The 16,561-nt window shown below is 43.8% G+C and overlaps 1 protein-coding gene across 15 annotated transcripts in view; it reads right to left on the bottom strand.

Annotated features, from left to right (window-relative positions):
* Positions 1-8,840: 8,840 nt before the first annotated feature.
* MAST2 (microtubule associated serine/threonine kinase 2) overlaps positions 8,841-16,561 on the bottom strand; it is a 325,477-nt gene continuing 317,756 nt past the window's right edge. For all 15 annotated transcript variants that reach the window (XM_065553746.1, XM_065553747.1, XM_065553748.1 and 12 more), the window contains 3 exons: positions 16,159-16,295; positions 15,757-15,944; positions 8,841-15,100 (listed from right to left, as the gene is read on the bottom strand). In XM_065553746.1, coding sequence (XP_065409818.1) covers positions 13,026-15,100; positions 15,757-15,944; positions 16,159-16,295 — 2,400 coding nt within the window. In that variant the 3' untranslated portion in view covers positions 8,841-13,025. The remainder of the gene's footprint in view (positions 15,101-15,756; positions 15,945-16,158; positions 16,296-16,561) is intronic.

The raw sequence follows: 16,561 nt of genomic DNA, 5'->3' as shown, positions 1-16,561 counted from the left end.
CATTGAACAGAGGGGGAACGAACGCGCAGAGACACTAAGTGACTTGCCCAAGGTTGCATAGGCAGATTGTGGCGGAACGGAGAACTGAGCCCAGGTCTCCCAAGTCCTATGCTAGTGCCCTAACCACTGGACCTTTCATGCCCATTTACTGCCGCTGTACAGAATAACGGTGTCACCTGGCCGGTGCTCTGCGGAAAGCAACTCAAGTTCTCCACAGCGCTCCATCCATGTGCTGTGAAACCTGGTCACGGGCCGGAGGCGGATCAGGGTCGCTCTGGAGCACCCCCAGCAGATATTCACAGCAGATTGCGGAGAAATGTTGGTGGAACTCCCCCCCTCCACCCCGTGGGCAGCTCTGTCCCATGCTAGTGGTGACTGGGCCCTATAGAGGTGGATGCGGCTGCTACAGCTTTGGCTCTTCCAGCCCCAGCCCCAGCGGCTCAAGCGTTAAGCTCCAGAGATCCCAAGTTCAATCCCCACTATTGATGACCCGTTAGCAGTGCCTTCTCCTGTTAAAATCTCTCCAGCCTGCTTTATGGCTCTTGCCTCAATCTCGGCTACTTCTGCTTGTCTAGCATTGGTGGATTCTCTGGCCCTTCCTCCAGGCTCATCGCTGCGGACGAGAGAGTCTTCTTCGGCACAGCTGCTGCTGTCTGGATCAGCCCTTCCACACCTTGGCGTATGGCTCTTGATTTCTCTTCCCCTTTGGCGTTGCTTTGATATGTGCCATACAATGGCTTGACAGGAGTTTTCTGTAACTCATGCCCCATGCTGCCCTGCTGTCATATATACAAAGGTATTTCTATGGTGCTGCTCCTCATCAGGGAAACAGAGCCTCTAATTAAAGAGTGCAGTATTACCTTTGTAAGGCATTTGCCGGCATACAGTTTGGATGTCATCAAAATAACAAGGAATTCGGTAGCACCTTAAAGACTAACAGATTTATTTGGGCATAAGCTTTCGGGGGTAAAAAATCCCACTTCTTCAGAGGCAACGGCTACCCCGATACTTGACACCATGTCATCCGTTATTTTGAACTGCATCAGTGGCAACATGTAGACTGCGGAGGTGGGAGAAGAAGAATCAACCCAGTCCTGGAAGTTTGTGGTAGAGCCCAGACCTGAACCTAGATCTCGTGTGCCTTATCCACAAATGCATTCTTTGCATATCTCATGTGCATACACTCCCCTGTAGCAGTGAGGGAAGTATCGGCAGAGTTGAATAGAGAAGACCATTAAGAGATCTGTGCAAAGAACTGCATTCAGGAAGCCATTTTTGCAGGGTCCAAGGACAGTTTTATTGGTCCTACAAGATCCAGGACTAATGCTACATATTCTTGAGTGCCATCTACTGGCGCCTTATCTATTCAAATGGACAGAGACATCTCCCATGTATAGATCCCTCTCATAACATGGGCTGACGCTAGTCACCGAAGGGCTCGGTCATAAACTGTGCGCTGCTCCAGCTCACCCCAGAGATGAGCCTGTTGCTCTTGCTGCCGGAGACAGCACCAGCATCTAACAGAGTTGCTGGACAGAGCTCCATCGTCAGGTGCAAGGGCCGTTACAGTCGGAGCTCGTTGTCACACACACACCCCAAGGCTGCTGAAGGAGATCAAGGAGGGGTTTCTCGGTCTGCTGGGAACACACAGATTAGAGCTGGAAACCTTGTTCTTCTGACAGGCACAAGACGAAGGAACAATACCGTGCATCCAGGCTCCTTGCTAAGACTGGGCAGGGAAGAAGTTGGCCCCAGTCATGAGGCCACGGGTGGAAAATGCGGAGCCAGTCGTCTTGATAAAGCAACAAATCACCACAGTGGTGACTTGGAGCCTGAAAATATTTCCTCCCCATCCCCAGGCAGCAGGGGACAGGCAGCAACGGGAGACGTGTGGGCTACACGGGGAGCCAAGGAAGTGGCAGAGGAAAGAGCAATAGCAGGAAACAAACGACTTTGCAAGCAGATGCCAGGTGCTGCTTGGCCAGGAACTCTCAAGCAGAAAACACAGCTCCTCAAAAGGAGCAGCGGCCGAGTGAGAAGGAGCGCGCCATTCACAGCCAGGCGTGCTGCCTCTCAGAGGTCCGGTCCCCCCTCCCAACCCGCCTGCCTGATAACCTTTCTCCCTTCCCTTTATTTCACCACAGCACCGAAATAGCTGCTCTCAGAAGGCTTCTTTTCCTCCCCAGGGCCTTTTTATCTCCAGGAAACAGAGGGACAACGCAAAACAAGAAACATTTCATATTTGAAACCAACCAACCAAACATAAAGCAGAACAAAACTGCTTCTTCCTGGTGCCGCTGGCAGGTCAGAGAGTTATCACGAGCCCCAAGTCCAGATTTGCCAATAAACATTTTTCTGATCCAGCCTCTTTCCAAACCAAACAAGAATTTGCACATGACAATCTAATTCAAAGAGACCTACCGCTCTCTTTATAATAGAGAGAACCTAGCGCTTAGCACTTGGGGTTGCTGGGTAACAACCTGTATTCAAATCCTGATGGAAAAAATCCACATGCTGGTCTTTGAATAGTGGCTGCTGCATAGACAGAGGCTGATTTGAATCACACTCCGGTAAAGCCACAAGAACTCCACTAACTTCAGCAGAAACATGCCTGATTTACACTGTGAGAGAAGCAATCTGGAATCTGTCTCTGGCTGGGTATAAACGCCACTAAGACCGAGTAATAGGAAATAGGGGGACTGGGGCACTTAAGAGGCCACTTCTTGGCCTTTAACTTGTTCTCGGTGCTATATTCATAATTTTCCTAAAGCCCATTGGAACCCAAGTGTCTGGTTTTCTTTAATAGACTGATGAACATGGTACCACTCTAGCCATTCAGGCAGCCCTAACAGAAGATGTGTAAGAGACATTTGAATCTCTCAGAACAGAACAGCTACTGCAGTAGTACGACTCCATAGCTCGGGGCTGAATAATAACTGCACCTTGCCTTAAATCAGAGGAAAGCCAACACCGTCTACGTTGCTCAAGCCACAGAGCTGGGCCATGGGCTTGGTTATTAACTGGTGCCAGGCTTCAGGAGCGTAAGCCGGACTGGAGTAGGATTTACCTCCCGTTCTCTGTGGAATGGGCAGGCAGCAAGATGCTCAAAGACCACTGGGGTTTTGGGGTTAGCACGCTGCGAGAAATGTCACCCACATACCTCACTCCATGGATATAGCATTGGCAAGAACGCCAAAGGCATTGGGTGTATTCCTGAAGTCAGTGTAGGCAACTCCCTCCCGGTCGCTATGGCCTGTTTGCAGAGCATTCAGTCGTATTACTGTGTCCAGTGAAAGCAGTAAGGTCCAGGAAGGTAAAACTTCCCAGGGCGTGTAACACATTAGGGAAGGTTTCTCTTGGCACAGTGCATTGGATTGCGCGTAATGGGGGATCTTTTAACCTGCACTAAGACCAGAACTCACTGTAAACACGCAAGGGTAGGCGCCAACTACCAGGGGCGTCTGGTTTGGGAGTCAAGGATCGCCCCCCTCATTCTGGTTCAGCAGCTGGGAGTGGGGTCTGGCAGCAAGCGGCTTCCTCCCCCTCACATGAACCTGCTGATGAAAGATGGGGCTGGCCTATGTGTAGCACAGGCCACAGGGCCCCCACGTGGCTATTTGCTTTGCCTGCGCTGAAGGCCAGTTTTACCTGTTCATTGAATGAGATGCAAACCGGGACCCACTTTGGCTACTGGGTAGCTGTCCTGGGGGTCAGCAGCACTGCCACAGGTATCAACCACACACTTTCCTTAAAGAGTTACCCGGCTGGGACCAGTTCAAAACTCTGCTGCCACCAGCCTCATGGAAGGTGGGCCTTGCTCACTACAGAGTCTGGTCCAGCAGCACCACTTACCGGGCACAGAATGTCAGGCTACCTGTGATTAATCCTTTAGCCCTTACAAGTCTTCCCCCAACACTGGCCATCGATCTGCTGTCAGGAAAGGTGCAGACTCCAGACAGACGTCCTGTGCGGGTGTCTCTTTACAAGCATGGAGCATTTCTGGGCCCCTCTCGCCGTGTGACATTTCCATCGATCAGAGAGACAGTGATTGAAGCTGCGAAGCCAGCTCCGTTCCAGAGCTGCAACAGGGGCTGTGGAGATGCGGGGAAACTCCACGTGCTGCTAGGTAGTACAAATTCATCTCCATTAACCTTGTCCCAGCCCTGGGGACACTTTGAAAAGGCAGAAGATAAATGTCTTGCATTTCACCTTTTTTTATTATTAATTATTATTATTATTAAACAAGCTGGGCTAGGAAGTCCAGGACAAAAAGTTCTGTGAGGGCAGCAAATGTATGAGCTGAAAATTAATCAGGTTAGATTCTTCGCTTACAGATCAGCTAGTACTGTACTAGAATTAGTACCATGCCAGTGCTGTACTACAGACTGATTGGAATGGCTGCTCCTATAGAAAACAGCCTAATTCACTACACAGCTCTGATTCATTCTCTGGTCCCCATGGTCCACGCTGTAGTGCACACTGAATGAGGCAGGGGACCCTGTGCAAAGAATAGGATGTGATCACCTATTTAAAGACTGGATCATAGATTTTAGGGTCAGAAGGGACCATTATGATCATCTACTGTGATCTCCTGCATAACAGGCCCGAGAACCCATAATTTCTGGATGAGCCATAGCATTACTTTTAGAACGATATCCACTCTTGATTTGAAGACTTGTGTTGGAGACTTCACCATGTCCCTATGTAAATTGTACCAATAGTTAATTATCCTCATTGTTAAAAATGTATGCTTATTTCAAGTCTGAATTTGTCTAGTTTTGGTGTCCAACCACTGGATCTTACATCTTTTTCTTTTACACTGACGAGCCATTTACGATCAGAAATGTATACCTCATGTAGTTATTTGTAGACCGTGACTGAGTCACCTCTTAGCCTACTTTTCGATCAATTAAATAGATTGAATGTCTTTAGTCTCTCACTATAAGGCATGTTTTCCAGACCTTAAACCATTCTTGTATCATAGTACTTGTGAACAAGACAGCTGAAATAAGTTTGCATGGAAAACCTCTGGCATTTCTTGCATTTTGACTGCTTGACTTTGCAACCTTAACTTTCTTTTAATGTAGTCTTTTCGTATGTAATTCATCTACAAACTAGTATTAATGCAACACAGGGGAATACAAAGCATGCAGAAGCCAGAACATTCCAAAACTGAATGCTGCGGCAACAGCCTTAACCCAGCTGTGATGCAACATCCTATGTTTTTTATGCTATGCATTAATAGTGTCCAGTTTCCAGGTAACAAGGAAAACAGAACTATAAAGTACTATCTATGTACTGAGTTAATGCGACTGAGTTAACCGCCTAGGAGCTACTTTAGCTTTCAGAATTTTCTGACTCTTGATTGTTTGAGGTTAAATTCTTAATGTTAATGCAAGGTACCTTGTGGCATTGACCTTTTCTTTAAGAAACAAACAAACAGAGAATCAAGATCCATTTAGCTTGCAGAACTTACAAGCTCCCATCGTCCTGACCTTTAGAACAAGTCGGTCCAAGTGCAAGTTCTGTCGGCTTGAACAACGGATTATATTAAGAGTGGTTGCAGGTTTTCACTCTGGGTAGATTTCAAGTCAATGGGAGCAGTGACGTGCTGTCTGTGGATGCAGGGCACGCATTGCATGCCCCAGGAGCGGCTGTACCAGTGCGATGATTCCGTCCGGCCCCCAAACATGCATTGAGCATGACATTTTGCAGGTGTCGTACATGGCAGGCAGCTACGATTCTACCTATTCACCTCACTGACAGCCTTTTGCCTGGCATGAATATCTCTGGAGAACACCTGAGAGCACAGAATGCAGAATTCCATCCTCTTTAAAAAAAAAGCAATAAAAATGATTAAACAAAATGGTATCAGATAGCCACACTATTTCTTTGTTCTTTTGACTTGCCTTTATTTTGCATTTGAAAGGAACATAGCCCACCTTGTGTACAGAAGTTAATAGGAGAGATGGAAGCTGCACTATCAAACTCTGGGGGTGGCAAACGGTCACTTTTTCCGAATGATGGCCATTTGCAGAGCAGGGCTAATCAGAATTAAAACAATTAGCTTAATATATGTATGTTTCACAGGATTGGGAGGAATAGGACTGGTCTATATGTTGGTAAGCAGCAGTGATGCAAGAGAAAATATAAAGGACAGTGTGGTTCAACTGTATTTTACAGAAAGTTGGTTTTAATGGTTTGCCAGGGTATGGAAGAAATTATTACATGCTTTGCTTTATGCCTTTTCTTCTTCCAATTCCACTGATGCACTAATTACCTTGCTGCTGTGAGCTGTGGTGTCATTTTTTCATGTGTGTACATCAATAAGGACATACACCAGGTGTGTGGAATAGCACTGCAGATGTCAGATGAAATCCTGGCCTCAATTAAGGGCAAATCTACAAAATTAAGTCAACCTAAGTTACGTCGACGTTCAGCCACCGGAGTAATTTAACTGGTTTTACACGTCCGCACTACGCTCCCTGAGTTGGTGGTGTGTCTCTTCATCAGGAGTGCTTGCACCGATTTAACTGTCAGCGTAGGGCATTGTGAGATGGTTTCAGAAAGGCAGGAAGAGTTGATGTAAGCAACGCAGTGTCTACACTGACACTGTGTCGACCTAAGTACATCAACTTAAGCGCTGCGCCTCTCATGGAGGTGAAGCTATTAAATTGGTGAAGCGGCCGAGTTACATCGGTGGGAGCTATATTTTAGCATAGACGCTTACAGAATTAGGTTGACTATTCTGCCTTACATTGACCTCTCTCTAGTGCAGACCAGGCCTAAGTCACTGGCAAACCTCCTATTGATGTCAGTGAGCTCAGGACTTCACCCTTGGTACATTAAGCAACAATTGCTCAGGAATGAGGAAGAAGGTCGTACACGAGCGAGTGCGGAGAGAATGCAGAATCGGTCACCGCTACGCTTGACTGATGCGGCAACCCACGGTGTCTGACACCATCAGGTGGTCGAGGGACATCTACATGGAACACATCACTGGACATCGGCAATACCAGGAGGGATGAGCTGGAGTGCCGATGAGAAGCGCAGTCAGGAAAGTAACAAATACTTTCCTCATGGATTGTATTTTCTAAATTAAAAAAAATTAATGGAGATATTCTATCTCCTAGAACTGGAAGGGACCTTGAAAGGTCATCGAGTCCAGCCCCCTGCCTCCACTAGCAGGACCAAATACTGATTTTGCCCCAGATCCCTAAGTGGCCCCCTCAAGGATTGAACTCATGACCCTGGGTTTAGCAGGCCAATGCTCAAACCACTGAACTATCCCTCCCCCCTTCTAAATGGACAACCAACCTAATTCTCAATTACCGAGGGAAAATCTCCACTCATTGATATATTTTGCTTTCCACAACCAAATCTCTGTACAACTTTTCATGAGGGATGTACCCGAGTATTCAGATTCTAATATTTAAACTGTATTGTTAAATCTATTCACATACATTTGGTCTATTGCTGATATGTACTCTATGTATCATATGACTTTTAAAAAACATAACTTGTGGATTTGTGGATAATCTAAGCACTATACCCAGATGTACAGACATTCTTTTCTCAACCTATTATATCATTTTTTTTAACGTTAGCTTTAATAACATTTTAAAATCTATTCTTATTGACCTCATTAATGGGAGCAAACAAAAGTGACCAGGGAGCTCAGCTCAGTCACAACTAATTTTAGAATTATGTCCATCCCTCCTAAAAGAAGTTAGGGGAGATCCTAAAGGCTACCCTGAAGGAGCGCACAATTTCTAGGTCAAAATACTGCAGTTTAGTGTTTTAGGACCATTTACTGCCAAAAAGGTTCAGAGTGCCGTACTGTGATATTTTATACTTCAGTGCCTCTCTGGATAAAGTAAGTACAGAAGGGATGGTCAAGTAATTTCTGCTCAGGATGCTAACCTCTCTGCCTTGTTACAATGGGTCATAGCACACCCTTGTGTCCTACCAATGCTTTAGCTGTTTGCTATGGCATCTACATCATCATTTCAGGCACAGCTTCCTCGAGCACATGCATACATTGTACACAACATTTATGGCATTGTCTATATGCACATGCACATGTATGTATATAATCGTTCAGTATAGGCTGTGTAAAATATAGATGACATAATGCATGTTCTATTTGATTTTGTTCCAGTGACTGGTTCTGTCCCACACTGTTGATCCGTGTCTGTATCAGGAGGGCTATGCCATGGCAGAAAGCGCCAGCTTCCTCTGAGCTTGAAGGCTCAGAGGTTATGGTGGTGAGCACCACCATCATAATGGCGAGGAGCTAGATTTTATTTTGATCTTTTTGTTAAAATACATTATGCTGGGTTACATGACCCTCCCCCCCCTTTTCTTGTTTTGTTGCTTTTTGCTTTCTATTGTAGCTCAACTGAGAGTTTTATCCTTCCTTGTGTATCTCCTTATAAGCTCCAGTGATGGGAATGGTCTGAGCCCACCCAAGGGATTCTACACTAACCAGTCACTTAGGACAAGAACGAAGGATCTCAGTGGGGGAAGGCGAGTTTTGTGCAAAGGAGGAAACTTTTGGCTTTATGCAGCCAACTGATCCAAGCAGAAAAAAAAAAAAAATCAGAGAAGAACTTGCAGAGAGCTTTGGATTTATCTTGATGACACCAACTTGCTGTTACTTTGCAGCATCTCCTTATGCTGGGGGCTGGGGATTCAGTTGAGTATAAGAGCCTCAAAGCACACAATGAGGCTAAACAGACTTTTTAGTTGGCAGCATGAAATGCATGGCAATGCTGCCTGCGTCTTCTGTAGAAGATTTAAAATAGGAGACAGAAAACGAAGAAAAACAGGAGTTTGTATTTATGTAAAAAAATTTATTTTGGAGGAGGATTTAAACATCAACATGCAGGTACAACATGAATAAAAATTATTGCACCGCTATTATGTGGCAATTGTTCAAGTTTCTAAAAACACTTAAATTCCACATCTTCCTCTTATCTAGCCAAGTGCTGAGTAACACAGCTTGACACCAGAGCTCAGCTTCAAAGCCGCACTGACAGCCGCCTGGATATGATAATTGAACACAACGTAAACACACATGTCTGTCAAAATCTTCTACTAGAAGTACAGCATTATCCTTCACATCCAGCAAGAGAAAACCAGAGAAAAGACTTTATCCTCCCCGTGCAGGAAGAAAAAAATCTAGATCACACCTTAATGCAGTGTGGATGTCAAGACCACAGGTCACGCCTTTTGCCCATCCCCCAACAAGCATTCTTAGGATACTGGATGCTAAAAGCCTCTGGCATTCAACCCCAGGAGTGGTGATTACAATGCTACAGTCTAATATTTACAATAAATATTCATTTTTCTTAGATGCTACAGTTAAAAGGCAAGAGGGAAGATAACACTGAAATGAAGCATTCTGCAGGAATACATCGGCTGGGTATAGAGATAAAAAAGGATGACAAGGGTGGGAACAAATTATATATGGTAAATTCCAAAACCAAAATGACTAAAAGAAAACCAAACAACTCGCACCCAAACCCACAAACAAAATGAAAAAAACTCAGGAAAGTAACATGCTTAGATGGTTACGAGTCTCTCTCTCTCTCTCACACACACACACACACACACACACACACACTTTATCTCCCCTTCTGTACAGCCAGAATGATACTCATCTGCACTCTGAAAAACCATACTAACATACACCCCCCCACACACACAGATATTCATTTCCAATGTCTCATCTCGCCCATCTCGAAGATGGGGGCAGAAGACTATTTCTTTAAGTTATGATTTTGTTTTTCAGCCGGACAGTGATAAATCTTGGCACATATCTGGTTCATCATCACAATTTTCCATGGAAATCTTCTCTCTGCTTTTCCCAAGAGCTTTGCTAAAAGGTGCCAGAGTGACATCAGGTAACAGAGTGGGGCCTGTGCGTACTTGGCACCCTGGGCGACAGAAATTCCAATTGACAAGAGATAGGGACTGTGGGGCTGCACCAGGAATGGACCTTTTCCTGGTAACACCAGCCTACCTGGGCTTTCAAATGGTGGACTTTTAAACTTGAACCGATTGTTTTGCATCTGCTATACAGCCATCGGGGGGCTAAATATGCACCTTACACTTTCTTTGGCCAAAGCTGAAATGTGTCAGGCTCCTTCGCAATCCTCCTCTGCTCAGCTGTGATTACTTAGGGAGCCATAAAACTGCAATTCACTGTAATAAATCTTATTTTCAAAGACAGGAGAGGCAAGCTGCTAAAGCACTAGTACTCTCCAGACTGTTGTTGTGTGCTATGCCTTCTGGGAGCTTCCCTGGTAACCTCCCAGACAAGTAGCTCTGACCCCCTCCATATCTCAGCAAAAGGTCACAACGCTCTTAGTAGACTAGAATTGACAGACCATTTAGACACAGTGCTGTTTATTCACACACAAATTAAACTGCATTATTTTTCATGGGCAATTTGTCATCCACCCAACTGATGAGTCCCATGGGAGAGGGAAGATTCATTGCTTATTTTATATGTTCATACAAAGACCATTTGGGCGATATCTTAATATAAATTACCTCCCATGAGATCTAGGTGTGCTTTGTATATAACTCTGATACCCAAGCCAGACATTACATAGCACTCCCATTACAAGGCTATCCCCATGGTACAAGTTCATATCTTTGAAGTTATTAAATTTAATAGATTTTCCAAAAATTATTGGGCATTTCTTAGAGGATTAGTTTCTGACTACGCACATTTTATTTTAGTCTGTATTGCCAATTGGACCTTTCTTCTTGAAAACTTCTTAACGGATCAACCCACTGGGAAGAAGCCCCGTCAGATCGGTTATCATCAGCAAAACCTGCACTCACTATTGTCTTGAAATCAACACAGGAGGACACGCTTATCAAAATAAAGAGTGCTTCGAGCGGTTGGTAATGAAGGACTCTGCTTGGGTGGTACAAAGGTCGCGGTTTACAATTACAAACCCATGTGCATTTGACTAGCTCATGCAGTCCAGCGCGAGGATCAAAGACATAGTATGTCTATCTTTAACACAGTCACTGCTGGAGCTATTTATGAATTGCTTGGGAGTGTTGATGCTTCTCTTAGTGCATTAAGAAGCCTGTGCATTCTTAACAGCTCTACAGTAAACGCGCACACACGCGCGCACACACACACACACACACACTAACTAAACGGTTACTTGAATATAAAAAAGAACCCCAAAACAAAAGTTGGTCCAAAAATGAAATCTCAGCATCCAAAATCAGTTACAAAATGAAATAAATGGTTACAGAGAAAAAGCCAGGTCAAGGAATTCAGAGATTCTTGGGATTTGTGCATCATGAATTAAATCAGGTTGAAAGAGAGATGGGAAAATTGTATTCCTATATAAAAGATACATTTAGGGAAAATAAGTCGAAATTCAAAGTGCCCAAGAGGTTTTCATAATGGAAAAAAGCAGTAGAATGAAATTGGACCAATAGAGGCGACTCTTTGTCTGGTGTACTGCTGCAATAAACAGCAGTCACCATTCAGAAATGTTCCGATCAAAGTACACCAATGTACGGGGTAACCAGCTATTGTAGGCTATCCACACACAGATATACTCAAACAAGGTTGGAGTGAAAGCCAAGAGCATTCTATGATGAATGACAGTAGCATTCTTTGACAGTAGGCTTTAGTTGGCTAGAGTAAGGAAATGGCTTACAATGCCAGAGATATGTTATACTACATATTTGTCAGCGTTTTATCCCAAAAATAATGTTATTCAGAACTGGTCACATTTAAAGCAAAGAAATGCTAGAACCCAGGAGATAATAGTAATTCTTAATGGAACCAGGTAAACTGAGCAGTGGACATGGTCTAGCGATCAAAGGTAAAATCTTGAAATACCATGTGTGTTGTTTTGAAGTCTGTTTGCAGCTCATCCACGTAACTTAATGAGTCAAAGGTAACAACACTTCATAGCACTCTCTGAGAAGAAAGGCAAATTCAGAACCCTTGCTGGGTTCTCAAGCTCTGTTTCAGAACTGGCAGGAACACTTAAGCTCCCCTAGACGAACTACTTAGATCCATCCAAAGGGAGAGGTCTCCAATACCCATGAAGTTAACATTACCTGGGGCGTACTTGAGGGTGCTACAATTATCAGCATTATTATTTTAAAAACAACCATGTCCCTCCATGTGGTGTCACTATTTGTTGTGGATAAGGACAGACTAGAAAGGCAGGCAGCAAAGGGTGGGAGAAAACTCAATTAAAATGTTAAAAGATGAAGGAGAGAGGTGCCTTGCGTCCTGTAAAACAAAGTAAAAACAAACCATCCCAGCAAAACATGCTACAGATTGGAGACTTGCTTCCTTGAGCTTTCATTTGAGAAACAGGTTTTTAAAAAATAATGTTTAAAAAAAATATATAGGACTGTTCCCTGCACCCCAGACTGACAACGTAGAGGGAATGAACTCTAAGATATGTGTGGGACTGGAGGATATGTAAAGTGACAGAGAAAAAGAGGATCTGGGTTGCACGGAAGAGGGCTTGAATGTGCAGGATAACCTATTAACAAGGTAATTTTTTTCTCCTTGCCATAGGGAAAACTGGCTTGTAAATATCTGAAAAATTTGGGAAAGAGTGAATGCAATTTGAAAGAGAAAGTTGAAAAAGTGAGAGATTTTAATGTCAGCTGCCTATTTTTGCACAGAAAATTCTTTGGGATCTGAAATAAATGCAAAACTGGAGGGAAATGCACAGCACACCCCAAACTCAGGGCAAAATAAAGAGAAAAAAGTCAGCAAACTATTTCATAGCTCTGCTTTAAAGATACCCTGTTCCAAAGAGACCTCAAATGGCAAGCACACCGTGTACAAAAATAGAATTGCAAGGATGGAAAAAAATGCAAAAAGCAGTATGAAAAAACAACCCTCCCAAAAATAGATGTACACAGTTCTATTTCGTATTAGTGTATATTACAAAACTCAAGCATGCAGTCTATGTCTGAAGGTAGAATACTCGAGTGCATGTATTCCAGGGACTCTGCTATGTTTTCTTGACAACATTATCATGTGTCAACGGAAAGTCTTGTATTTTTAACTGACCTCCAGCCTCTTTGCTTTTTTCCTGCACCAGAGTCTCCTCTTTACAGAGCTTCAGACTGCCATCTGGCAGAGGAGATGCCCTAGGAATCTGTCTTCCAGGGGTATGTGGAAGATCTTTCGAAGGAGAAGTTTTCCTGTTATCCCGCAAGGCTTCAAGTGCTTTAGAACCACCAAAACCTGGCTTTTGTTTTGCTGTCAGAGAACATGCTGGCTTCCCAGACCTTGCTGGACTTGTCGACTCTGTGTAGGGTGCACAGGTTGTAGTAAGATTGTCTCTGCTAAGAGGTTTCGCTCTTTCTTGATCTAATCCCACCTTTAACGTTTCCTGCCTTTGTTGTGAATCTCTCTTACAGGACAGGTCCATTTGCGGGGACTCTTTATCAGTTTCCAGCTTTCTAGTACCCAACACATCAAGCTTCGTTGGGCCCAACACACTTTGAGCTACAGTTTCTAACTGAGACACTGAAAGGGCCTTTTCACCGGAACTTGAGACATGGGGAGTTGAGGGTGCAGCACCTGTTGCATTACTTGGGCTAATTTTCCTAGCATTTAATTGATTCTTGTCTTGTGAAGAGCCCTCTGCATGGCACGAGCTTTGCTGTTTTTCAGCAGTAGGACTTTTTGGAGATGTTTCATTTATATTTGCCAGATGTTGAAATCTGTTGCTTTGTTCTGTAGACTGAAGTTCTTGTTTGTGATCTGTTTCTCTGCAGTCCGTTTGGCTTATTGATAGAGGAGAATTTATACCTGCTGTGCAACAAGAAGAAAGTGCTAGTGAAGGGTCAGGATCTTGCTTTTTTTGACTGATTTCTGTTAACACAGACTCCTTTGGTGCATCTTTACCATGTGACACCCCTGAAGAGTGGCTTTGCTCAAACTGAAGGAATCCCACAGGTGGGCACTTTGTATCTTCTATGCAATCTATACTTTTCCCCCCAGTGCATTTGATGCTCGCATAAGAGGCATCTTCTTGACTAATGTGCTCAAAGGGTTTGCTTTCTGACAATTTATGCTCTTCTGCTGTTGTTCCTGATCCTGGCAGTGGCTTTTCATATTTTCCAGATTCTCCTGGAGACGTTCTGGTAAGAATCTCTGACTCTGACTGGGGTATGCTAATTTGCAGTGCCTCTGAGACAGCTGTAGGTGGCTGCTTAGTTACCTTCTGCAAGTCTGCTGTACCTTTTGGATCATCGGTTAGAAAAGCATCGTCCTCCATATTGTCTTTGCTTTCCAGTTTAGAAGAAAACTTATTATCATCATTAAAAGAGTTGGAGCCCTGTTCTCCTCTGGAGGATTGCCTCTCCAATCTTCTCCCATCTTGACTATCCTCTGAACCATCATCTGTTTCATCTTCAGAGGAATCTACTTCCCTAATGGCCTCCTGCTTTTGTAGCGACTCTCTCCTCTCTACTCTGTCTTGTCGAATAGCACCTAGCTTCCTGGAAGATGGCTTTTGCAGCGTCCCTTTTTCCGCTAGCCCAACTTTACCTCCTGTTGCTTCATTCACAGACTCCTGTAAACTTTGGAGACTAGGATCCCTTTGTAGCATCTCCTTCTTAAATTCAGAGTGGGAGATATCCAAGCTATGTTTGCGAGAGGAAGCCAGCTTCTTTTCGGAGGACAGCGAGGCAGCCAGTTTCTCAGCTGACTGGACTCTCTTCAGCAAAGGAGACCTGGGGGGCTCAGCGCTTTTGGGTCTGGAGATCTGTCTTACCAGAGGTGGGGAGGAATGTAATTTTACAGGAAAGGACTGAATAATACTGGAGCTGCCTACTGAATGCCCTGGCAAAGGAGAAGGTGAACGCTGTGGCGATGTGGACTGGGGGGTTGGTGAGGGAGTGTGAGCTAGTGGTGAGAGAGGGATGTTTCCTGCAGATTTACGCCTCGGAGATCTATACTGCCGTTGAAGCTTTGGGGCTAGTCCATGTAAAGAACTAGGTCGGATGTGTCCAGAGCTGGCTGGAGAGTTGGGAACACTGGAACTGGGGGAGCTGCTCTGGGAAGAATTTCCACCAACTTAAAAAAAAAAAGAAAAAAAAGAGAAAAGAAAAAAGAGAAAGGGATTTTTTTTGTTAACTGTGTTTTATAATTAAAAACATTCATGCTATGCTTGTACAATGGTAAGAAGAGCTGTTTGTCACATTACCCCAAGGTATTATAGTAAAGATACTACAAGGTGGCATACCATTGTTTCCAGTAGAGCTACTATGTGATTGTCACATAATCAGTATCAGAAAATTCTACAGGGTATTTCCCAGAAACTCAGTGAGAAAACATTCTGTTACTACCATATTAAACCATATGTATGTAAAACCATGCATTTTATTGTTATTGTCAGTATGCAAGTTTCTTAAAATTCTCTGTCTACTGCCGAAATTTCTCTTATGTATTATTTAAAAAAAAAAAAAAGGCAAAATACTGTGGAAAGATCATAACTTACACCACACATTTGCACTGCTAAAAGATCCACCCACATACATAATGAACAAAGACTGACCTTTTTCATGATTAAACTTTTATCTACCCACAGCAAAATAAGACATACATAGCAATTGCTGGTTTGAAGTTCACATAAATGTAAACTCAATATTTGGTTTAGTGTCTGTTTTGTATTTTCCTTTAAAAATGAAGCATTTAAAAATTAAAATCCCCCCTATAAACAGTTCTTTTACCTGAATGTACAGACTCGGGAGTAGATCTGTAGCTCTGCGTAGGTGACCGAGGGGACAGGTTGTGGGTTGGAGAACCGGGAACACTTTCTCCGGAAGACAGCGAGCGGTTAAGTGAAGATAAACTACGGCTGGTGTGCAGAAATGATGCCTGCTTTGTGATCTTCCTGAACAAAGAACTCTTCTTCTTACTGGGGAGATGAATTAAAAGTTACTCATTTGTCAAACCACAAGATCTATTTACACTTACAGGCACATCTCCCTCACTCAGTGTAGACGCATGAGGTAAGTAACAATGTGTGCTGACATAAACTTATTACACGGAAATTGCTTTGACAAGGTCTACCTACCTTGGGAGCATTTAATTTTCACAGTTTTTTTTTTTTTTTATTAAATCAAGCTCACCTTTCCTGCCCATCTTTAGTTTTGCTTTTCTTGTTCCTTCGAGCCATCTTGGATTTGTAGCTGGGCTTCCGAGCTGGCCCAATTTTGATTGATGTGTTCTCAAATGGGGAAGTAGAGATAGATACCTTATTTCCACTCTGTCGGATACAAGAGATGGCAGTTGTATAGAATAAGATTGCTTTCGGTAGTTCTAGGTGTTGAGCAAGTGGATTGCTAATTTATCACAAGCTGACATGTTTTACTCCTTTGACTAATCCCCTTTTCCTCTTTGAGTCTTCATCTAGAGCGGTAATATGGACCTCTTTAGTCAGGCTTTCACAACAGATTAAATCTTAGTTTCCTAGCTAACTGGTACAGCTGCACAGAGTAGAAGCTGCACGGGCTTTGACCTCTCTTACTGAGA

The sequence above is a fragment of the Chrysemys picta genome, chromosome 8 (assembly GCF_011386835.1).
Source record: "Chrysemys picta bellii isolate R12L10 chromosome 8, ASM1138683v2, whole genome shotgun sequence".
In the NCBI taxonomy this organism is placed as follows: Eukaryota; Metazoa; Chordata; order Testudines; family Emydidae; genus Chrysemys; species Chrysemys picta.
Note: the sequence above shows the minus strand (reverse complement) of the source record. Positions and strands in the feature narration are given on the sequence as shown.